The sequence below is a fragment of the Oryzias latipes genome, chromosome 23 (assembly GCF_002234675.1).
Source record: "Oryzias latipes chromosome 23, ASM223467v1".
NCBI lineage: Eukaryota > Metazoa > Chordata > Actinopteri > Beloniformes > Adrianichthyidae > Oryzias > Oryzias latipes.
In genome coordinates, this window is record NC_019881.2 from 17,148,166 (window position 1) to 17,174,165 (window position 26,000).

The 26,000-nt window shown below is 40.2% G+C and overlaps 1 protein-coding gene across 2 annotated transcripts in view; it reads left to right on the forward strand.

The window, feature by feature from the left end:
* apaf1 (apoptotic peptidase activating factor 1) overlaps window positions 1-21,884 on the forward strand; it is a 48,928-nt gene extending 27,044 nt beyond the window's left edge. For both annotated transcript variants that reach the window (XM_011491173.3, XM_011491172.3), the window contains exon 27: window positions 20,670-21,884. In XM_011491173.3, the coding sequence (XP_011489475.1) occupies window positions 20,670-20,816 (147 nt within the window). In that variant the 3' untranslated portion in view covers window positions 20,817-21,884. The remainder of the gene's footprint in view (window positions 1-20,669) is intronic.
* Window positions 21,885-26,000: the final 4,116 nt, after the last annotated feature.

The window sequence follows — 26,000 nt, forward strand, 5'->3', positions numbered from 1 at the left end:
ACCCAAACTGGAGGAAGATCATTTTCTGCACACAACAAATGAGTTGATCACATGCTTTTTCCTGCTCTTTTTCAACCTTTTATAACAATGGTCATTTGGATAATGACAGAAAAAAAGCAGAAATAAGAAAAAAAAAGGAAACAATAAAAAGCAAATGTCTCCATCTGGTCATTGATGTGGTTGAAAGTTTATTATAATACATACAGTAAAATCCAATAACTTTTAATGGTTTAGATTAAATGTAACTGTGAAAGAAGGTAGAATGAATGGAGGAATAACAATCCATTTTTTAACTAAATCATAATCATAAATCATAAATAAAAATGTTAATTTTCCCTATCTCCCTCCAGTTATGGGTTTAAAAGCCCACTCCGAAGAAAATAGCCTATTTGGTGTTTATAACATGTGCTTGTGGCATTTTTCTCATGATGAAGAACATACTGCAAATAGATAAAATTGAACCTAAAATTGCATTTTTTTAGGCATTTCTTGATAAAAATCGTTGTGAATCGGGAACAATGCAGTTTGAAAAAAGAGCCTATTTGTGATGTAAAAAATACGCTGAGCGGGCCACAAGCTCCATCCATGCTCCAAGCTCACAGCAATGGGGAGGGGGGGGAGCGGGGTCGCTCCGCACCAACAGTCACAACATGGCGACACATTTCTAATGAACTACTGCCACTCTGCAGAAACTGGTAGAAACTGAGGTTTTTGCTTTCTTTTTTAACTTTATTTCAGATGTATAAGCCTCGCCTTAAATGTACTAATGACCATTTTTTATTGAAATTATGGTTATTTGTTACCTTTAATATTTCACACTATGAATTGATATTGTTAGAAGCTATCTGACCTAAAAAGGAGATTATTAATGAAAATTCTGAAAGTCCCAACCACAAGGGTCACAATTCTCAGTTTAGACCTACAAGACAAAAGAACAATGAAAAATGTATTTTTTAGTTATTCATATTTTTACAAATTCATCAGTTTATGTAATTACATATCTGTCATTTTTCCAAAATTAAGAATTGTTGATGAAAAGATAATTGATGTGTCTTAAAAAAAAAAAAGAAGCTACATTTAATTTATTACTGTTGCAAAGCTTTAGGTTTTCATCAAAGCCGTGTACCCCTGGAGAAATATCAATGTCACCTTGTGGTGTGACTGGAAAATGGTGTGCCAGGATGTTATTACCTTTCCTTTACAGTGGATGGGGTCACAGAACGGACAGCCTCAGCTGGGCTCTGGCCGCTCATTTGATGAGCAGTAATGTCTTTCTGCCTCTTGATCGATGAGCATTTCTGCCTCACATCGCTCCTTGAACCGCGTGTGGGGTGTTGGCGTGTGTGCAAATGTGCGTGTGCTTGCTTTTGTTTTATAGCCAAGTACGACCTGATGAAGATGTTTCTCTGATACAATACTTTTCATACACGGGAGGAACAAAAAAAAGTACAATACAGATTTTCTGTCTAAAGGATCGTCTGGTTTTGCAATAGAAATACAGGTCATAGTAACAGGACATTAAAATAATATACATATCTATATTTATTGTTATCTATATTTTCATTTTTTAAACACATGTCAAGTGTCCTTTGGTTGCTTCTAGTACATCATATTACTTTTGTGTGAGCATCCAGCTTCCACTTGCTGAATAGTTGCTGCTTTAAAGCAAACTATCAACCATTTAACCCATATGACTGATATGATTTATGTGAATTTAGAAAAAATAAATAACAATTGATTAGGCATTATTTAAATGCATAAACTTAAATAAATTGAATTTAAAAAAGAAACAGACACAGTTGTATTTCTAAACCAGGGGTCTGCAACCTGTTGCTATGGAGCCACATGTGACTCTTATATGAAATGAAGGGATTGTGTTTAAAAAATGCTTTAGTTTTCACATTTTTATGCAATATTTTTGTTTAACCCATGGAATAAAAGCTGAAAGTCTGCACTTCAATGGCATCTGAGTTGTTTTATTTAAAATTCACTGTGGCTGTCAGGACCAGGTCTTGAGGACCAACAAAATATGACAGACCCAGGAGTAAGAACTTCAGAGTTTATTTGAGGACCAGAGCAGGCAGGATGATGGCTGAAACTTGACACCAGAGGGAGCTGAGGCAGACTTGTGGGTGATGAGGAATGAGAGGAGGGGAACGGAGCAGAGTCCAGAGCCGGTCTAGGAATGAGGAAGTCCGTGAACACAGAGTTTTGTAGATGAGGAATGTCTTACTGCTTGGTATCTTGAGAGAGGACTTGGCAGTGAGAAACTGGAGGTCGCAGGCAGGCAGGCAGGCAGGCAGGCAGGCAGGCAGGCAGGCAGGCAGGCAGGCAGGCAGGCAGGCAGGCAGGCAGGCAGGCAGGCAGGCAGGGGCAGGCAGGCAGGCAGGCAGGCAGGCAGGCAGGCAGGCAGGCAGGCAGGCAGGCAGGCAGGGCAGGCAGGCAGGCAGGCAGGCAGGCAGGCAGGCAGGCAGGCAGGCAGGCAGGCAGGCAGGCAGGCAGGCAGGCAGGCAGGCAGGCAGGCAGGCAGGCAGGGCAGGCAGGCAGGCAGGCAGGCAGGCAGGCAGGCAGGCAGGCAGGCAGGCAGGCAGGCAGGCAGGCAGGGCAGGCAGGCAGGCAGGCAGGCAGGCAGGCAGGCAGGCAGGCAGGCAGGCAGGCAGGCAGGCAGGCAGGCAGGGCAGGCGGGCAGGCAGGCAGGCAGGCAGGCAGGCAGGCAGGCAGGCAGGGGCAGGCAGGCAGGCAGGCAGGCAGGCAGGCAGGCAGGCAGGCAGGCAGGCAGGCAGGCAGGCAGGCAGGCAGGCAGGCAGGCAGGCAGGCAGGCAGGCAGGCAGGCAGGCAGGCAGGCAGGCAGGCAGGCAGGGCAGGCAGGCAGGCAGGCAGGCAGGCAGGCAGGCAGGCAGGCAGGCAGGCAGGGCAGGCAGGCAGGCAGGCAGGCAGGCAGGCAGGCAGGCAGGCAGGCAGGCAGGCCAGGCAGGCAGGCAGGCAGGCAGGCAGGCAGGCAGGCAGGCAGGCAGGCAGGCAGGCAGGCAGGCAGGCAGGCAGGCAGGCAGGCAGGCAGGCAGGCAGGCAGGGCAGGCAGGAAGGCAGGCAGGCAGGCAGGCCAGGCAGGCAGGCAGGCAGGCAGGCAGGCAGGCAGGCAGGCAGGCAGGCAGGCAGGCAGGCAGGCAGGGCAGGCAGGCAGGCAGGCAGGCAGGCAGGCAGGCAGGCAGGCAGGCAGGCAGGCAGGCAGGCAGGCAGGCAGGCAGGCAGGCAGGCAGGCAGGCAGCAGGCAGGCAGGCAGGCAGGCAGGCAGGCAGGCAGGCAGGCAGGCAGGCAGGCAGGCAGGGCAGGCAGGCAGGCAGGCAGGCAGGCAGGCAGGCAGGCAGGCAGGCAGGCAGGCAGGCAGGCAGGCAGGCAGGCAGGCAGGCAGGCAGGCAGGCAGGCAGGCAGGCAGGCAGGCAGGCAGGCAGGCAGGCAGGCAGCAGGCAGGCAGGCAGGCAGGCAGGCAGGCAGGCAGGCAGGCAGGCAGGCAGGCAGGCAGGCAGGCAGGCAGGCAGGCAGGCAGGCAGGCAGGCAGGCAGGCAGGCAGGCAGGCAGGCAGGCAGGCAGGCAGGCAGCAGGCAGGCAGGCAGGCAGGCAGCAGGCAGGCAGGCAGGCAGGCAGGCAGGCAGGCAGGCAGGCAGGCAGGCAGGCAGGCAGGCAGGAGGCAGGCAGGCAGGCAGGCAGGCAGGCAGGCAGGCAGGCAGGCAGGCAGGCAGGCAGGCAGGCAGGCAGGCAGGCAGGCAGGCAGGCAGGCAGGCAGGCAGGCAGGCAGGCAGGCAGGCAGGCAGGCAGGCAGGCAGGCAGGCAGGCAGGCAGGCAGGCAGGCAGGCAGGCAGCAGGCAGGCAGGCAGGCAGGCAGAGCAGGCAGGCAGGCAGGCAGGCAGCAGGCAGGCAGGCAGGCAGGCAGGCAGGCAGGCAGGCGATCTGAGAGCGTGGAGCAAAAAGCAGGCTTGCAGACAGACTGAAACCACAAAGCATGAGTAAGCTGGGAATCAGGCAGAAGACTTGACGTTCCAGCAGTGAGTGGAGCTGCATGGCAGCAATATATACTCAAGTGAACCGGTGGAGTGAATCAGAGGTGACGAGCAGCAGCTGGGGGGGCAGGGCAGCTGCTGTCATGACAGTGGTAGTGTACAGAAACTAAATTAGACAGAATGTGTCTCTGTCCAAATATTTATGGTCCTGACTGTTTGTAAGTTTACACCCATAATGAAGCATAATTCAACAACCCTGACTGATGCATAATTCTATTCCTCCTACTTAGATGTCTACATTTTACTTTTTTTTTTGAAAATAAAAGGAAATTTCTGTGAACAGCTTGGATGCTTTTTATAATAAACGTTAAATAGAAAAAAATAGGAAAGTTTAGCCCAGCCAATTATAAACCATTTTTTTCCCTTGTTGATGACATTTAAAGGTCTCCTTGCGTCCTTTTAACTGGTGCCACAAAAGAAAGTCCTAATGTACTCCACAACTTCATTTCCTAGTTCTCCCTCATCATGGGTACAGCGCGCTGACTTGATAGATTAGCATGTGAATGCGAGGAGAGGTGATGGATTATTCTGTCAGGCAGTTATGAGACCCTCCTGCCTGTCACAGTAATTACCCCCGCAGATTGTGTTGGCTCCTGTGACGGATGATTTAATCCACGGAGGAAACGATCACAAATATAATCTGACTCTATCTTTTTTAATAATATTTGTTGCTGTCTTCGCAACAATTCCCATTCTAACAAACAAACAAAAGTAGAGCGTTGACATTTTACATTTTCTTATTATACCTCAGTTTTCACGTCTATAGTTGGATGTTTGACAAATAAAAAGAATAGAAAATGTGATCTTTAATAAGAATTTTTTTTTCCTCTCGATCTTGGCGTGAACATTTGGCTGCCGTCAGAATGTCCTCATACGGCTGTTTGATTTGCATTTATCCTCAGCTGCTGTACGGAAGAGATTTTCATTATGGGGGATCAGAGGGATTGACTAAGATGTGCGTGTGGCTCATAGATGTTCACTGATATTGGAGTTTGGCCTGGATACCATAACAGCTTTAAATAACTGCTTAGCTTGGAGAAAGGGATGAGTATGGAGTGATAGAGCTCAGGAAACGTACATGTAGCCGTAATTTGGAGCAAAAAATAAATCATTTTCGGTCCTTGCTTTACACTCCTAAAATCTACAAATTGCAATCTTGCTTTGCTTGACTTTTTGGGGGGAAAAATCTTTTTTACAAGCTTACAGTTAAAAATTAGTGCAGAATCGTGCCCACATACCAGGCTTTTTGTTGTGTCTCAACTTAAACAGGCTATTTGGTATGACAACAATTGGTGATTGAAGCCCAAGAACTAGTCAAACTTTGGCTGTCCAGTGTAGTCTGTATTATGTTCTGGTTTCAAATCTTGTTTCACAGACCCACTCAGATGAAAATCATGTTTTTGTGGGATTTTTCTGCTCTGAGCTCTCAGTTGCAGGTGGATAAACAGGGGGGTGGGCTTGCCTCATGAGGCTAAGCTAGGAGTCTGCAAACATTGCTGCCGCTCTGCAGAAAGTTTCATCCTTGAAAACAACTTTTTTATTTTTATTTTGGTTAAAAATATAATACCACTGGGAATGCTTTTAAAATACCTCAAATGACGATCAGGGTCTTTAAAAACCAAATATTTGTTCTCGTTATGCGTAAAAATTGACATTTTTATTGTTTAATTAAGTAAAGGCGAGTAAATTGTGCATCTCAGTGGTAAGTTATGAAATACATGTATTGTTGTGACTTTTCTCAGGAGTTTTCGACTGAAGCAGAAATGTTCACTGGGAGTAACTGGAGATACAATTGTTAGTTTTTCAAGCTTTTCTTGTGCAAGTATCCAAACTAAAGTTACATTTTAACTTTCTAATGTCTCAGCATTTTGTTTTTGTTTTCTTTTTGGTTTTTCTGGTTTAGGAAGGACTTGACGATGTACATTCAGGAACATTTCATACATTATGATCTAATTGATCAACGAGAAGAAAATTCTTATTGTACTTTTCTGAAACGTTATTTTTGAATGATTCTGGTTCTTCCTGTTAATTTTTCATGATATCGTTTTATAAATTGGTGTCCAGCAGTTTTCTCTGTTGTTTTTGGAAGACAGTTACGTCTGAGACACGTTTTTCTCTTCTCGGATCACCACAGCTCTCCTGCGCTGCTGCTAAGCAGAATGATGTTATTATTGGTCTATTGGTCACAAGCGTGGGGGGGGGGAGGGGGGGGTCTCTTGCTCAGATGTGGAGTTGATATGATGCAACATGAAGCCTGTAGCGTCAGGAGCTCCTCTCTCGTTTTGGCTTCATGTGTGGAATCGTTGATGTTTTCTTGTTTGTCCTGATTATTTTTTAACTGTCAGCGCTCCCGCTTTAATCATCTCTCAAGCTGTTTTTTTTATTCGTCTCTGCCTTCCTGGTTCTCACTCTGTATTTTACGAGTCCCTTCTTCTCTTTATGGTTGGCTTGATTGTGTTAGTGTAATTAAAAGCAGCAGGCCATTGCGTGGGGGTATGTGCTTGTCTAATTCCCTGCTGTGAAAAAGGTACCGGTGTCGAGTGTTTAATTAAACACGTCTTATTCTCCTTATTGGTCATGTTTTTCTTTTAATCGCAAGAAAGGACACTAAAAAATTAAATATATATATATATATATTTCTGTTTAAAAACCTTCCCAAAAATCTGTTTGTTTGTGTGTGTGGGTACATCAGAGCAGTGCGACAGTGTGGTCCGGTCCTCTGAGACGGGCATCGAACACTGACCCTCATCATTTCTCCCCCCCGCCTCTGTCTCCTGATGCATGTTTCTCGCACCTCCCCGTGGTGGACGCACGAACACAGACTCTCCAGACGACATGGAGACAATCCGTCACTGTGTCGACGGCCAAGAGGGAGGCGGCAGGTGTGAAACGCCTCCTCCTGCCTGCACAAACACACTTTCCCGCTCAAACCCCCAGAATAATTCACACCGTCATGTTGCAAACAAAACAAAAAGAAAAAAAGCCCAGAAATAGCTGTCTGTAAAAGCAGACACATGATGATCTCATTTTGAGGTGAAGAGTGTTGAGGTGTTGTGAGAGCTGAGGGACCTCCTGATATTTCACTGATATGGCCATATTTTGACTTTCTTTACTGTAGTATTTTGAGCTTGAGGAATTGTTTTGCAGTATTGGAGCTGCAAAATAAAACATTTTTGTTGTGAGGAGCTTATTATCATTGCAAAAAACAAAATCTTAAGAAAGTAAAAAGAAACTTGTTTTAGGAAGAAAAAAAAGCCTCATTTTCTGTCTTGCAAGAAAAATAATCTTATTTGATCTATCCACGTTTGTTTCACACAAATGTACTGCATCACTTGTTGATTTCAAGTCTCAATTTTCAGAATCCTTCTTGGGGAAGTTGAATATTATATATTAATATTATTATATGAATGTACGAATATTTTTTTTTTACAATTCAATCAATTCTAGGGGTATGTATGGTTTCCTGTCACATGTTTTTGTGCACACTGTACACGTCTTTCGCCATGGTTCACCTTCACTCAGTTGTAATTGACCTGCCTCCGTAGAAGCAAAACCTGTAGTTGGACGTCTTTTTGTTCGCATCAAATGTACAGAAAAAGACAAAGACGTTAGAGAGCAAAACAGGAAGAGAAACAAAGTTAGCCAAAAAACAATTATTAACTTCCGACGGATTTTATACCTTTTTACAAAAATCCTATCTGTGATTTTCAACTGCTGTTACTTCCAGTACTATATTGATTTTTGATCTGTATCTTTTTAAATTAATTCTGTAAAGAAAGACCATGCAGATCTTTTGTTTTGTAGTATTATTTAGTAGTTTCAGTGGTACATGTTGTGCGTTCATTCACATGTTTGTGGCACATACCCGTCCTCTCTGTTTGCCCAGATGGATGGGCGTGTTAAGACGACTGCTCCTCTCTGCCTTCACTGTTGTCAGACATCTCCTAAGAGATCAGTCTGTGATGAAAAGGAGAGAATTGATTTGGAAGAAAAACACAATTTCACGTTATCTCTTTTTCTTGCACCCTCCTCTCGTTCTTTTTTTTTTTTGTTTTTAGTTCCCCAAACTCCAGTGTCTCCTGTGATTTCCTCCAGCTGTTTCACACCTTCACTTTTATAGTTCTTCCTCATGCCATGTTTGTCTTTGGTCTCCTTTGGTGACCCTCGCCTTCAAAGGTGGTGTCATGTGGCCCATCTCTTAAGTGCATCTTTGTGAGACATTTTAAACGGGGGAACTGTCACAGCCAGTCATCACTCAAGTCAGCCTCAAAGTGATGGATGGTCCAAAAGGACTAAAGGAAATGAAGGTGGAGCTAATCTTTCCTGTAGACGTTTTGTAAAGGCTTTAGAAACACCTAAACCTTCAAAAATAATAGAATAAACGGGACCATGGGTACATATTTCTTTCTATATCCAGAAAACTTGAATCCGGTTGTACCACAGATAGTTGCTTCAATATTTTTCAGAATTATTTACAAACCTACAAATCTGACTGCATAAACGTGCAGCTTTGTGGGCTGTTTATTCCAAAAAAAGTGCTATGTACCTCAATTATTGTAGATGGAATTGTGGTTTACTTTTAGCTCAATGAAAGAAACCCAAAAATCTGTTTTGTAGTCTATAAATATTAATTGTATGACAAATAAAATATAAAATAGACTATGGGTTGAGTTAATAACCTAATAACTTAATTTAAAATAAGAGTAAAGGAAAAAAGCAACAACAGTTACTGACAGTTTATAGTATAATAAAGTTTCTGCTTTTTACAGGCATCTAATAATTCTATAAGACTTTCACTTCATAAAAAGGCAAATACAAAAATATAGTTTCATTAGCTAAATAATAAGTTTAACAGCATAATCATGTGTGGCAAAGGTAATTTTGAATAAATTTAGCTTTAATATGGAAGGATTTATCCAAAGATTTGAGTTTTTATTGCAATGACTACTTTTGTTTTTTTTGTTTCTGTCCAGAAAAGGGGGCTTTGATCACCAGTCCTGATATGACTATTGAGCTGAAAAGCATTAGAAATTACTATATAATACTTTAAACTTAAAGACCCACTCCGATCATCAATTGATCCATTTTCAAAGTGTTCCCGTTAATTTTGATTCTGCTGTTTTTAGCCAATAAAAAAAAAAGCAGTCTTTTCCTTGGACAGCTTCTGCAGAGCAGCAGTAGTTTATTAAAAATTCACCTATGAGTTGTGGCACTGAACAACCCCAGCACCCTTACCATCACCTGCTCTCCCGCATGCTTACAGCCCCTCACAACCCTAACCTAAAGGCCATGTCACACAGCCACTCGGTACATTTTGCACATTTTCCATGTATGACATTTCGATCTTGCGTGATACATGTGATGTACGTAATTCAGAAGTGTTTTTCTTGTGTTCGTTATTCGGCGATTTGTGAAGATGTCTAGGGTTGCGGCCGATGGGTGTTGATGTGTATTTAACTTTGAGTTCAAAATTGTGGGTCGATTGAGAATTACGCGGTTTACACGTATTTTACATAGTTTACATGCAATATTATGTCAATCTTACTCAGTTGTGAGTGATTTTTGCAAGATGTATATGCAAATTTGTGGCTTTCAACGATCGTTTACGTTTCACGTACGCTTAACTGGCTTTTTTCGCATGTATAACTTTTATATTGCGTATACGGCACACATATCACATTCATTGGAAAAGCTGGAGTGTTAAACTCTGAGTGGGCGTGTTCTAAACTTTTCAAATTAATCAGCATGTCTGAGGAGCTGCATCGCAACACAGTGGCTGTTTCCATATTTTCTTGTCTAAATATGCTCATTATGAGTCAACATTTATGTTTTTGTTTTGTTATTTCTGCTTGTTAGGAGTCTATTAATCCACTTCACATATTTATTAATAGCTTTAGTGTCAGCCAACATGGCAGCTCTATTGTGGGCTTCTTTTAAAAAAAGAAAAAACTTTGAAGACTCTGTAACAGCAAGGTTCCAGTTTCTTCTTGAGGTTTATTTTATCTCTGCTTAGCACTTGAGGATTGGGCTTCTTTTGAGCTCTGCAGCCTCTAAAATGAAAGCCATCTGGGGTGCTGAAGGAACCACATGTTGGCTGCTTCCTGTGGCTTTTTCTTTAATTCCTCCCTGTTTCTTCTTCAACATTTGTCCAGAAATTGGAAATGGCACATTTTGTTGGTAGCTATTTTTAGACATGGCAGGTATGTGATGAAGCCCGTGTTCAACTGGCCGCTGCGTTTGCTCGGGCAGCGTTGTGGGTTTTGATTTTGTTCAGAGCGTTTTCTCCATCCCACTGTTCCAGAAATGAGCCGTCCTGCTGCGTTGTTCTAACACAGAAGCAGACCTGCCTCTAAAAATACCTGCACACACTCCTCAAAATGCAAAGCAGCTTCTGGAAGTGTGTCTTCATGCTGCAGAAATTACAAAAATGCCCGTTTAGCAGCCTCACGAGGCCGTGATGCAGCCAGATGTTCCTGTCCCCCCCATGACTCCATGAGTTTGGCATTTGTTTCTGCATGGGAGAAAGCAACATTTAAGAAGTTTGAAGGAGTGCTGAGAACTTAAAAAATGGCTTGAATTCAGTTCTTTTGTCGGGCCTTGGGGAACAAATACAAACTGGTGAAATATTTATCCGGCTTTTCTTTCCCTCGCTAAGCCGGGGTTAATCATCTTTGTGGTATAGACTGAGATGAAGTAGGCATAGAGATTGAATTGTAGATCAATCAGGAGAAAATGGAGTACAATTGAGTTTAAAGATCTTTTACAGAAACTTTTCTTTTTATATTTGTCCTATTTAGCATTTGTCACGTTTTTGGATTTGTCTCCAAGGCTTTTACCTTTTTTTTTGGTGTTTTCATATAAATATAATGAGGCGACATAATCATTTTCATCTTTTATATTTAAGGAAAAATCAGATTTTTTTTACCAAAGTAAATTTTTTTCTCACTGTATAATTGATGATCTCTGTCTGGAATCACCATTTTTCTATAATCCTAAATATGGGTAGTTTTAGAACATTTAAAATCATTTAAAAAATAGCGTCCCCCCTCCCCGTACTGTATTGTAGTTGCCTAAGCTTTCTGTCCTGTAGTTATACATCCTCCTCTTCATTAAGGTTTTTTACTATCCATGCATAGTAATTATTCTCTTTATTTTACTTGCACACTATCCATCATACAGTCAGCGTTTCCTCTGGTTTAACACTGATGGGCGTCTTTTCTGAAACGGAAAATTTGAATAGAAATTGGATGTTTATTTTGGTTTTAACAACAAATTTTAAAATTAGTCACAAACCCAGAGAAAGAAACAGTTGTTTAAATAATGACTTATTTTTTTTTAATTGATAGTATTGCATCAAACAAAAATGGATAATATTTTGAACATAAATATAGAAAAATAAATAGAAAAGTTAGGTTTTTGTTGTGCCCCTCATGGTCAATGAACAGGTTGTTAATCAAATTGACCTATACCGTTTAATATAAAATGAATTGATTATAATCGATTTTGTAAACTACAATTTCGATTGAAGTACTGTAGATTTATTTTACTATAATATAAAAAAAAACAAGGTCATCACAGCGGACAACAAACGCAATGCAGCCAAAAATGATCAAGCCATCATTCCAGTCCATGTGTGGAAACACTTAGAATTGATCAAAAACATGTGACAATACAGTGTGTTAGAATGTTCTTATAATATTCCCTTTAGGTTATTTTGATATGGAAAAACAACAGTGGGCTGAACTTTATGAAACTAAACTGTGAATGGATTTGCCATTAATTTTTGTTTACTTATACACATATTTAATTTACACTTGATTATCTTGAAGAAAAATGAAGAACCTGGAAAACGTTACCTGCACTGTGCAGTACCAGGTATTTTTTCGATGTTCTGGATCAATTTTGGTCTGAGTATTGGATCTTTCAAAATGAACCAATAACAACTATGAATCGTATCAACAGCCACAAATTACGATATGAATCATTGTTAAAATAAATCGTTACACCCCTACTATATAGTGTTGTGTTTATAATAAGTATTTATTACATCTTTATTTTAAATCCCAATTTATATTTGTTGATTTTCTTTTTGTGGTCCTCTTATACATTTTTGGGGATCTAACGTTTGTTGTACTTTTAGTGAAACATTGTTGTGAGGTGGTCTGTGTCGTCTGTTTTCTACATCATCACTTTTTTCCAATTTTTTAAATCATAAACAGGTCTGGTTTGGAAATGTTGCATTGAGAGAACAAGAGTGTGAAGTAAAATGTAAAAAGCCCTTCTGTGAGCATCAGTGTTTCATCACATGGAACCTCAGATGAATAATTCAGCCTCAGAGTCACAGTTTCCTCTCTAAGGTCAGTGCCAATGCCAGACTAAAGATCTCACTTTTACTTGATGAAATAATGGTGGATTCGAAAATGAAAATGACCAAATCTATTCCAGCTAGAGTGAATTTTTTCCTCTTTCCCCCCCATCTACAACAAGTTTCTTTAGAGTTCAAAAAAATATATTATAAAGTGTAGAAACTGTACCTACTCCCGCAGGACTTGGTAGAGGAGCTATTTATGTAAGAAGAAGACAAATCACCTCCCTCCACCATTCTGAAGACCCAACTGTGCTCTCACTCACACATGAGCATTGTTCTGCAGAACAACACAAGACAGGTTTCCCCGTTATGTAAGCGATGCTGACTTTCCCTCAGGCACTCGGGATAAAAAGACCTATTTAGCTCCCCGCTGCAAATGTGGAGGGACTGCTGGACGACATACAGTGCTGCTGTGGTGTTAGCCTACATGAAGCATGGTTACTGATTCTGACGCAGCCACTATCCATTTCAATTATGCAGAAGGCATATACAGGGTTTGCTACCCAAGTCCCCAAACTGGTTCCGAAGCACCCAGTTAGCACATCATGCAAAGGAAACCCCTGAGCAAGGTTGAAGTCCCACCATAGGGCTTTATATGGCTTAGAGACATCAGAAAAGCTCATTTATTTCTTCTTCTTTCTCTTTCGGCTTTTCCCATCAGGGGTCGCCACAGCGAATCATCCTTTTCCACCTCACTCTATCATGGACATCTTCTACCCTAACATTAGCCAACTTCATGTCCTCTGTTAAGACATCCATATATCTCCTCTTTGGCCGTCCTCTTGCCCTCCTGCCAGGCAGCTCCATCTCCAACATCCTTCTACCAATATATCCACTATCCCTCCTCTGAACATGTCCAAACCATCTCAGTCTGGCTTCTCTGACTTTGTCGCTAACACAGGCAACATGAGCCGTCCCTCTGATGTACTCGTTCCTTATCCTGTCTAACCTGGTCACTCCTAAGGAGAACCTCAGCATCTTCATCTCCGCTACCTCCATCTCAGCCTCTTGTCTCTGTCTCACTGCTACCGTCTCTAACCCATAGAGCAGAGCTGGTCTCACCACTGTCTTGTACACCTTTCCTTTGAGTCTTGCTGGCACTCTTCTGTCACACAACACTCCTGACACTTTCCTCCACCCGCTCCAACCTGCCTGCACTCGCCTCTTCACCTCTTTTCCACACTCCCCATCACACTGAACTGTTGACCCCAAGTACTTAAACTCCTGCACCTTCTTCACCTCAGCCCCCTGTAACCTAACGCTTCTACCTTGATCCCTCTCGTTCAGACACATGTATTCTGTCTTACTACGACTGACCTTCATGCCTCTTCTTTCCAGAGCAAACCTCCACCTCTCTAGCTGTTCCTCCACCTGCTCTCTACTCTCACTGCAAATTACAATGTCATCCGCAAACATCATTGTCCAGGGAGATTCCTGTCTTACCTCGTCTGTCAGCCTGTCCATCAGCATAGCAAACAAAAAAGGACTCAAAGCTGATCCTTGGTGTAGTCCCACCTCCACCTTGAACTCCTCTGTCTGACCTACAGCACATCTCACCACCGTCATACTTCTCTCATACATGTCCTGAACTACTCTGACATACTTCTCTGCCACTCCAGACGACCTCATACAGTACCACAGCTCCTCCCTCGGCACCCTGTCATACGCCTTCTCTAAATCTACGAACACACAATGCAGCTCCTTCTGACCATCTCTGTACTTTTCCATCAACATTCTCAAAGCAAAAATGGCATCAGTGGTGCTCTTACGGGGCATGAAACCATACTGCTGCTCACAGATCTCCACCTTCTTCCTAAGCCTGGCTTCCACTACTCTTTCCCACAGCTTCATTGTGTGGCTCATCAACTTTATTCCTCTATAGTTGCTGCAGTTCTGCATGTCACCCTTGTTCTTAAAGATCGGAACCAGAACGCTTCTCCTCCATTCCTCAGGCATCTTCTCACTCTCTAAAATCCTATTGAACAACCTCGTTAGAAATTCCTCTCCTGTCTCTCCTAAGCACTTCCATACCTCCACAGGTACGTCATCAGGACCAACGGCCTTTCCGCTCTTCATCCTTTTCAGAGCCTTCCTAACCTCATCCTTTCCAATCTCTGCTACTTCCTGCTCCACAACAACCACATCTTCCTCCCTTCTTTCCCTGTCATTTTCCTCGTTCATCAGCTCCTCAAAATACTCCTTCCATCTTTTCTGTACACTCTCTTGGGTTGTTGGCACCTTTCCATCTCTGTCCTTAATCACCCTTATCTGTTGCACGTCCTTCCCATCTCTGTCTCTCTGTCTGGCTAGCCTGTACAAGTCCTTCTCTCCTTCCTTTGTGTCTAGCCTGTCATATAGCTCATCGTAAGCTTTCTGTTTGGCCTTTGCCACCTCTCTCTTCACTCTACGCTGCGCTTCCTTGTACTCCTGTCTACCTTCCTCAGTCCTTTCTACATCCCACTTCCTTTTAGCCAACCTCTTCCTCTGGACGCATTCCTGTACTTCCTCATTCCACCACCAAGTCTCTTTACCGTCTTTCCTCTTTCCAGATGACACACCTAGCACCTTCCTACCTGTTTCCCTGATAATCTCTGCTGTAGTTTCCCAGTCCTCTGGAAGCTCATCCTGACCACCCAGGACCTGCCTCAACTTCTGCCTAAATTCCTCACAAGTTTCTTCATTCTGTAGCTTCCACCACTTGGTCTTCTTTTCTGTTTTCCCTATCTTCTTCTTCCTGACCTCCAGAGTCATCTTACACACCACCATGCGGTGCTGTCTGGCTACACTCTCTCCTACCACCACTTTGCAGTCATTAACCTCTCTCAAATGACCTCGTCTACATAGGATGTAGTCCACCTGAGTACTCCTACCTCCACTTCTGTATGTCACTCTATGTTCCTCTCTCTTCTGGAAGTAAGTGTTGACTACAGCCATTTCCATCCTCTTCGCAAAGTCCACCACCATCTGTCCCTCCAGATTCCTTTCCTTCACACCAAACCTGCCCATCACCTCCTCATCACCTCTGTTGCCCTCACCAACATGGCCATTAAAGTCTGCTCCAATAACAACTCTCTCTCCTCTGGGGATACTCTCGATGACCTCATCCAACTCACTCCAGAATCTCTCCTTCACTTCTAACTCACAGCCAACCTGTGGCGCATACCCACTGACTACATTCACCATCACCCCTTCGATTTCTAACTTTAGGCTCATCATCCTGTCTGAGACTCTTTTCACCTCTAGAACCCTGTTTACAAACTCCCCCTTCAGAATCACACCTACCCCGTTTCTCTTCCTATCAACACCATGATAGAACAGTTTGTATCCTCCTCCAATACTACGTGCCTTGCTGCCCTTCCACCTTGTCTCCTGCACACACAGTACATCTACCTTCCTTCTCTCCATCATGTCTGCCAGCTCTCTGCCTTTCCCTGTCATTGTGCCAACGTTAAGAGTCCCTATTCTCAAACCTATGTTCCTGCCTTTTCCCTTCTCTCTCTGGCCACGGACCCTTCTGCCTCCCCTCTTTCTTCGACCAACAGTAGTCAAATTTCCACCGACACCCTGTAGGTTAACAGCATCGGTGGCGGTCGTTGTTAACCCGGGCCTCGACCGATCCGGTATGTTTAAAGTGTTGTGGATGATTCGCATGGTTATTTTGGCAATTTTTACGCCGGATGCCCTTCCTGACGCAACCCTCTCTATTTATCCGGGCTTGGGACCGGCACAGAGGCAACTGGCTTGCAACCCCTGTGGCTAGATTAGAAAAGCTCATTTATTTAAATGCAAGAATCCCCACAGCTAATTTAAGTAATGTAGCAGCTCCCAGCATAACAAGAAATGCATGATAATAAAAACGAATCACTCACATGGAGAATAATCTATTTGTATTCAAAGTAATGTTAATAATCTCTTTTTTTTTCAAGCTTTAACTTAAATTTTACAGAATTTATTTTTTTCTTTAACTGACTTACTTAATCTGATCTGTAATTTCTCCAGAATGAAGTCTTTAAAGTCCCACTCTGATCATCTTTTGATCTATTTAAAAGCATAATCTTTAACTAGGATTATTCTGTTTTAAGCTAAAATGTTTAAAAAAAAAAAAAAAAAAAAAAAAAAAAAAAAAAAAAAACAACTATAATTTTCTAGGACATAGTTTCTGCAGAGCAGCAGTAGTTCATTAGAAAATTCACCTCCGAGTTTTGAAGAGGACTGTTGACGGGGAGCAACCCCACCCCCTCTTCCCCTTCCCATTGCTCAGAGGACTCTGTTTATGTACTTTCCCACTAGCTTACAGCCCCTCACAACCCTGACCTAACATTACTGGTGGAACAAAAATGGCGAGCAGTGTTGGAGCTATCCAGCCGTACAGTTCTGAGCCAGATACCAGCTCAGACGAGGAAAATGAAGACGTACACTGAAGTAGTCGTCTACAAGTGGATGCATCAGAATGGAGCAGAGCAGGGAGCTTGTTTTCTGTGTCACAAATACAATCTTTTTCAAACTGCATTTTTTTGCCTGCTCTTGATTCACAACAATTTGAATAAAGAAATACTCAGAAATGCGATTTTCAGATTATTATATGTTATTATTTTACATTATAAACTTAAAATACCTTTTTATGAAACAAAAAACAGTGGCTTTATCCATCCTCTTTAGTTAGATGCAGCTGTAAAGCTCCAAACATGATAAGAAGTACCCAGGGTGCCACAGAGTTTTCTGCTGAAGCAATAAACCGTGTGAGACTTAACTTTTTTCTCCATAAGAATCTTTTTTGGGGGAATAAAAGATATTTTTGAAAGCTTGATTTTTCTGTTTTCCCATCTGTACAAGACTAGTTAAATTTCTTGCAATCTGCAACTTTACCACTACATTTCAGTAAAGTGTGCGCACAGTTTGGTTAAAGTTTTTTAATTCGGTTGGATATTTTGAGAGTTGTTTTTTTTACTGTGGTAAAGTAAGTACTAGCTTCAATTCACTCTCAGTATCTTTCTTTTTTTAATCCATGTCTTTTTTTTTGCATTTTCTTCCATTTTTGCTTAAACTGGTAAAAACTGAAGCCCATTTTCTTTCCTCCAATGGAATGTAACTTTTCTTTTTGATGACTCTAGCAGCCTCATCCTTAAAGAACAAAAGTTTCAGGATGTCAGCCATTACAGACCAAAGACTTTGCAAAAACAAATCAGAAATTCACAAACCGTATAGTCATTAAGCATCTACATGCATCACCAACTCCCATAAATCAATTGTCCTACTGTTATGATGTTGATATCAGCAGATCAGCCATCTGTTCTCACAACAGAGGTGCAGTGTTACATGCAAAAACACAGCAGCCAATTCCCAGAAGAGACTGTCAGACAGTTGTTATGATAAATGCTTATCATGTTCTTACTTTTTGCAAATAAGAATGTGTCCGTGTTGTTCAGTTCGCATTGTTTTATAACAGGATCAGCTTACACCCAGGTGAAGTTTTCTTCTCCAGTTAAAAACAAAAATGACGAATTTGAGCTCGTAAAATTTTCGTACACTCACAGTGTAACGCCATCCCTGTGTGCAAATGATTTAATACTTTTTCTTTTCACAATAAAAGCACAAACATAAACATCACTTTTATACTACAGCTCACAAAAATGCCCTGCCAACTGTTTTAAATATTTACTTTTCTTCTCTGTTTATTCTTTTAGTTGAACTTTGGAAGGTTTTTTACTTGTCGTAGGGTTTGTTTTCCCTCTAGTTTTATAATTAGTCTGACGCTCTTGTTTTCTTTAGCTTTCACTCTAGCTGTTCTTGAGCTCTTGTTATTCTTCTTCTTTTGTGCTTCAGTCTGCTTTATTCCACATACATATATATAAAAAACGAGTTTGAAGCAGTGATCTGAGGGCTGCTTCAGTCTTTTAACCCTCAGCGCTTTGACATCTGGCACTTATTTTATCTTCCGTAGAAAAGCCCCCACCCAAATGTCTCTCTTTCTATGAGTCTTCTTTGTTAAATCCCTGCACTGACCGAACTGATCCCACATTGATTTTGTTTACTTTTTTCAGTCTTCATATATGCTGCTCAAGTCTGTGCAAAAAAATCCAAATTTTCAATAGAAATTTTGCACTGCGAGTATCACATCTGTGACTGAGATTTTAATTTCATTTTCATCCTGCGATACAAATTTGTTGTTGCATATTTTAGTTGTGTATTATTATACCAACTTCATGCTATATTTTATATTTAGAAAACCTGCGTAAAAAAATGACTTAAATTAAATTAAATTGAATTTATTTAATCTTTAAGGAAACTGTGCAGTTTAAGGGACAATCTTTACGTTTTTATTGAAGACCCACTTCAGAAAAAATTGTGTTTTTGTGTTTTTAACATGTTCTTGTGGCAGTTTTCTGATATATTACGACATATTAATACCATTAAACTCAAAATTGCATTTCTGAATACTGTATTTTTTTGGAGTGCAAGTCATAGTTTTCTGGATAGTTTGTCCAAGGCTGCAACTTATAAATGATTTAAAATAAAGAAAATAAATAAGTAGGCTCATATGTTCAATATTTTACCACTAACAGCCTCTGGAGGACGCTATAGGGGTGTGTAACAGTAACAAGAAGCGCTGTTAAGTGGAATTGTTCAGAAGCACTTTTCTCCCAAAAGTGTGACTTATACTTCAGTGAAATTTTTTTTCTTCTTTATTATGTATTTTTTATGCAACTTATTCTTCGGAGCAACTAATAGAGCGGAAAACGGGATATGTAAGTCAAGAGAAGACAAAAAAAATGCCATTTTAAAAAAAGCGCTTATTAGCGACGTTGAGAACATGTCGCTAATATACAACTGCCGTTGTTTTTTCTACGTCTTCATTTCCTCGTCTGAACTGGCATCTGGCCTAAAACTGCACATCTGGATAACTCCAATTATGCTCGCCATTTCTGTTGTATCGCTAATGTTGGCTCGTTGGTGTGAGGGGGCTCTAAGCTAGCAAGAGAGCATGTAAACTGATGAGTGACGGGAAGTGGGGGCTGGCTTGCTCCTTGCCAAAGAACCTGCAAATGCACAGAATCAGACTGAAAAAGAGCAAATCTGAAGACAAACCGTGTATTTTGGAGCCAAGTTGGGACATATTCAAATGAGCTCCTTAAAGTGTGTAAGCCAAACATCTGCTGATGCCACCTCCGCTGACGCTGTCTGGCTCTCTGAAGAGGAAACGAATGCTTTCCCAAACCCACACACACACACACACACACACACACAAAAGGCAGGGATAACTTCACAACAAACTCACAAAGCTTCACAATATTAGCATGAATTATGTCCTCTTTTTACTTGGCTGGAAGAGCTTCAGTGTCTGGTTTTGATGTGACATTATCACCTCAAATATTGTTCAAGTTTAATGTGCTCACCAGCTCAGGCCAAAGCAGAAATGATTGACTTGAAGCGCCTTTGATGATTCATCCCAAAGAGACGAAGCTTCACCGGAAAATGTCAGCTTTAAACAGAGATTAAACAGAATCACTTAGGACGGCTGATGGGGATATAGTGTGGGAGTGTGTGTGTATTTAATATTGTGCTATTAAATTCATCACGGTCCTCTCTGCCGTCATCATTTACCTCTCTGTGTGCTGTAATTCTGGGGGGGGTTTTTTTGCACCTCACTGGAAAAAAAACAGTTTCACATTTACTTCCTATTTGAAGCTTTTGCAATTTAGAAATGAAGAAAAATCTGTTTTAAAAAGGTTTTGGTTTAATTCAAATCTAGGGTTGTGTCTGAATTTCTCTACTATACACTACTTCGTGCACTTATATATCACGTTCGCCATCTCTTCCGAATTTTCGAATCTACAATTCTAGTGCCCAAGAAATGTTTCCAGAAATCTCTGCGGAAAAAACACTGCCTATAGCTCATCAGTTGTAGTTAAAGATCAGTTATGGACTGAATCATCATTTTAAAAAAAAAAAGATTTGTAATTTGTAAGTCTGTAATTTTTTTCGACTTTAAAATAAGCTCTTTTTCAAACAGCTTTATTTTCGTCTGCTCCTAATTTACAGCGATTTGAGTAAATAACTAACCAGCAATTACATTTTAAGCTTCATTTTCTTCATATACACAAAAACATGTTAAAAACACAAAATTCTTCTGAGAGGGTGTTTAATTTATTACATAAAATAAAGAAAGGAATTCATAGAAGCATTTCAGAAGGATTTTTCCACACTCTTTGTATCTACATCTTTTTTCTTTGTCGTCTTCCACATAGTGGTGGGACGTGAAGGACGGGGTCGCCCTGCAGACCTTCTACCCAAAGGGAAACACTCTGAGGAAGATCCACGTGTCGTCAGACTTCTCCACCTTCGTCACCGTCGACAGCATCGGCATCCTCTACGTCCTGCAGAGAGTACCTTGACCACCGTGCTGCCAGCGGACCTCCACTCCGGGTGCAGAGGCAGAATCGGCTCCCTAAAGCAAAACTGCAGTTTTTGTTTGTAGACCAACTGTGAAGCATGAAGCAAACCTTAACGCTTAAAAGTAGCTTTTATGTTCTCAGTTTGAAATAGAATAAAGTGGAGAGGAATTCAGAAAAAACAGCAATCCCTCCTCATCAGGAGAAACAGAAAATGCACATTAAGACAATACATTTACTTCAAACTGCAGTTGATTTACACCTCAGAAGTATTGAAGTTTGTATCACCTGTGGTGTCTTTTTTTTTTGGAATTTGGGGCTGAATCTTTCTTATAACGGCCCTTTTTTAACTGTAGCTTTAAACAGCATGACTGTGTAAATTAGGGACTCTCATCAGCATCTATTGATGCAGTGTAAAAACACAGAGTTAAAGTTTCACAGTACAAATGTTTTTTATTCAAGCCTGTGAAACTATCTGCACTTCTAAAATATTTCTGCTTTTGAACCAATTCAGTGGTGAAGGTTGTCTTGATGTATAATGAATGATCCTGTTTATACTTGTGCTTTATCAGCTGCCTTGCCAGCGCTGCGTCCGACTTTTATATGAATATATATTTTTTACTTTATTCATTTGTTGTTTTACTACTGAGCTTTATCTAATCTCGTTATGAGTCCCACTCTTCAAGGAAGCTTTTGTACAAATGTGGCTTTGATGAGAGGCTTACACTACTTTTATTCATATTTATATGTCTGATGAAATCCGTCAAACCCGCACAAAGTCGATCGACGTGAACTTCTGTGAACAAAAGCTGGCATTGTTTGGTGCTGACTTTCTCCTCTCGGTGCTGTAAAATTTGCTCAGGATTTATTGAAACTGGTATTTGATGTGCGACAGATGTGTTTTATACAGAATAAAACATTTGCTGTCATTTATTTTCATATATTGTGTAATATCTGCTACATTTATATAATAATTACTATTGTAATGACTGTTATTCTTGTCCATTTTACTAATTTAATATCCCTAAAACAAATTATAATTTAATGAAAAAAATTGGTTTCTAAAAATAATTTTGGTTGGATTTACTTGCATTATTGAGCATCATGACACTTGACACATGACACTTAAACTGAAAAACCACTGGATCACTTTTGTTTGTAACTGATGAGAAATTAGGGAAAGCCCTAATATTCAAATACAAACAGAAGTTTTATTGAAGGACAAAAAAAATCCTGTCAAATTTTGCACCATTTTATTTAAAAAATGTACTGCTTTGAATTGAGTTTTTTGGACAATATTAGACTCATTGTAGAATTATTGTTAATTAGTATAATGAAAGAAAACAACTTTTTATAACCGTCAAACACTGTGATTATCAGGAATGAAAACACTTTATATCAGAGTTCTACTATAAGGCACAAGACATCGCATATTTAAAATATAAAGACTAAACTTTTGCCAATTTAAATGTGACAACAAAAGCCCCCCTCCGCCCTTATTTATCCCTGGTGCTATCTTAGATGACCCCACCCTACTTTGACGTGTTATTCCTACCATGACAAAGGACAAAGATTTCATGTAATCCATGGACACCAGTGAAGATCACAAATCATTAATGAAAAAAGGTTCAGCGCGCTGTTTAGTGGGTCTAAATTACCCAACTCCCAATGTTAAAGTGCCTAGGATAGCACAAGGGTCACAAATAGGTATATCTTGACATTATATTCAATTTTTTCATAAAGAATCCAAGGTTCTGTGTTGAAATCTAATGGAGAGGCCTATCAATGAAAAAGATTAAAAACAAGTTAAATATAATCTCTAGATTTTTGGACAGTGCAATAAATTAATTTTAAAGATATAAGTTGTAGTATTGTAATAGTTTTTATTGTATTATTTATTATATTATTTATTATTATGATATTTATGTCTGTAATACTCAAAACAATCATGATCAAGGTAGCATGCAAAAAGAGTCTGTATATTCTACTTTTAAAGAAATTTTTATAGCCATTGATATTATTGTCCCCCTTTTGAATATTCTCAAAATACAACAGCATTTTGGGGGGAAATTTCAATTTTTTAGTGGTTTTTGTTTAATTACATTTTATATTTACTTTTAAAATTACCTTAATTCCTTGTCTTTTTTTATGTGGTTTTACCAAAATAAGTTATTAAGTTGTCATTGTGGGGTATGCATCAAATATTTGTTGGGTTTTTATTTTGAAAAACAACCGGATGTACGCCGCATTTGTTGACGTTTTTCAGCACGTGTTTCCGGAAACACAAACATAACTAAAAAAGCTTTAAAATAATTTATATTTTCATTTAAAAGGAAAAAATGTTTAACTAAATGTATTTTCTTTTCCAATTATAGACTTTCAGACCATTTTAACGTTGGAAGATGTTTCGGTTATTTTTTTTAATTAATTAGCCTCGCCACCACATCACCTGTCTCTGTGCTTCTGTTGAGCTTTATCTTATTTCGGACGCTTTAACATGAAAATAAATACATAAATAAAATAATAAACTGATATTTGGAACTTTCACCAATAGTGAACTCCTGCTTAAAGGTAGGACAGTTTTCTATCTTAAAATTTCATTTTTCTTTAACCATTCCATTTGGCATTATTAATAATAGACTGATGTATGTTTGGTCGTCGAATTCTCACATAAGCAGTAATTAAAGAAAATGTTTGGATATATATTTATACTACACTAAGTATACTGTATTGTATTTTGAATTTTGTCACAGTAAAAAAAAGAAGTCATGCTGGACAGAAAAATACAAACAATTAAAAATCTTCTGATAATTATTATAAATTAATATCGATCTTGGTTACAAAAATAGGCTTTATTCTAAAACACTTTCTGAACATATACTAGATCTAGATAAATAAATAAAACAATCAGATTTTCCCAGTTAAATTTTTAGATGTTTTCAAAACTTTTAAAGGGTATTTAAAAAAAAAAAGATTTGCAAAAACTTTTCCTACAGTTTTTATATCCATGAATTAACTGGTAGTTGGTTAGAGGGGGGAACAGTTTATCTGTAACATTAGCTGTGCAATGATAGACGAATATAATTGGCTATCTTGTATAGTGATTTTTTTTAAACTGCATAATTCTGCAAAATTGAGAATTATGCAGTTTTTGTGTATTTGACATAGTTTATACGCAATTATCATGTAAACCGAACTCAATTGTGCGTGATTTTTGCAAGATGCATATGTAAATTTCGGGCTTTCCACGTATGTCTAATGGACTTTTCAGTCATGTACCACCGATGTATAGCTTTTAATTGACGCACATCATGAGTGAATTGCATGTAAACAACACAATAATCACACACGATTCATGCACAGCATTGTGGCTTTTACGTTGATTCACGTGTTCTTTGCGTGATTTATTCGTACTGCTTCCGTGGTTTTAACATGGTTTATTTGTGATACATCTGTGAAAATTTCATGTAAAGACCACAGCTTTTCCCACTTTTTCCACCTGTATGGCCAAGTTTCATCCGTGCAACAACCCCTCCTATTAGAATTGTGTTTTGGTTGTTTTGAACATGTTCTTGTGGCATTTTTCTTTTTATGATGGAAGACATATACAAAGAAAATTAAACATAAAGCACTATTTGATTTATAGAATGGGCAGAAATTGACAAACTATTTCTAAACTGCACTTTAAACTATTTGTATCTGTTAACTTTTCTTTTTCTGATATCAAATCTTTAAGTAAGACAAGCACAAATGAAACTGTTGGCTGGGAAGCTACGATTTACATTTCTGCCTTTTTTTTTTTTAATGAAAAGGTTTGTCATGACCCGTTACCATCGTCATTATCTGGAGAACTTGCTATAAATATTCAGCAGTAAATCTACCTTTAGTTAGTCTGCTCTCATTTACACAACAACAGTTAGTGTTATCTGGTTAAAACAGGAGCTGGCTATTTCCTGACACTGAACCTGAGCTGCTTTGTTTCTGGGGCTCTTGGTTATTATTGGTGCTGTAACAAGCTGCACATTTACACATTTTTTAGCTAAACTTTAGATACAAAGTACATTTCTGCCTGTTTCACTTTGTGATTTCAGTTTATTTTGTGTTTTTCAGGTGGATGTCTTTGTTTTTCTCTTGCAGCAGGACATATTTTAGGACTTTTGCTCATTTAAGGACAAGTTGTCAGTCTCATTTGTGCTGTAACGTTTAGAAGAGCTGAGTTTTCTGGTCGTAGCCCTGAGACTTTGTGACAAACAAATTTTGCTTGTTGAATTCATGCTGGTTTTAGATTACTATGGGAGAATCTGTTTACTTAGTTTATTTCTCATCAAAAAGGAAAAATAGAGAAGTTTCAATCTCATTAAAGTTTGGCTGATTTGCCTATTTGTCTATTAAAGAAAATGTATTTTTCCAAGGATCCGTGTTGACATTATATTCCCATCAAAAATGCATTGAAACCAGTTAAGTTTAAAGTTTAAGAGGGAAAAAACTGATGCGAATAGTCTGGGTGAATACTCGACTCTGAATGGCTGCAGGGTGTCCATTAAAAAGTGATAATGGCCCCTATACAAGCAGTTTTGGTCAAATAGCCTGAATGGTTTTGTATTATTATAATGTTGTCGCCTAAATGCCATTTGGTTAGTGGAACAACGGATAGGAGGTGCACTTTCCCTCCAAAACTATGCTGTGTATTGCTAGGTTCACACGTGGCGCGTATCCAAGAACACCCAAAAACACTTTCTTGTACGCGCATTTAGCATACGGTGTTCACACTGGACAAGCAGGGAGGAGATTCTTTTTCTTCGTCTTTTTCTACTATTTGCCTGCGCGTGTCCGCCAACTGCAGTCGGAAGAGGCTTGGTGCCAAATGTCAAAGCAGTGCAAATCTCTCAAATCTTGCTTTTTTTCTTTCACAGCTCTAACTTTTAAGGTGCGTTCAATGGCTGCGCATTTTGTACAAAGACCCCATAAAACAGTTATAGAAGCTTGCATAGCAGCACGTGAACGTGACAGTTTTGAACACGGAAGCCTCAAAGGCTCATTTACATGGACTTCCCACTAAAAGTGGTCACTTGAATGTGTGTTGTCCGGGGCGGTGTGAACATAACATTTAAAATGACGTTTGGCATATGTACCACTTTTCTTTGCTGGTTAGTCCTCAAACACCGGCTGCAGCAGAGCGAGAGGCAG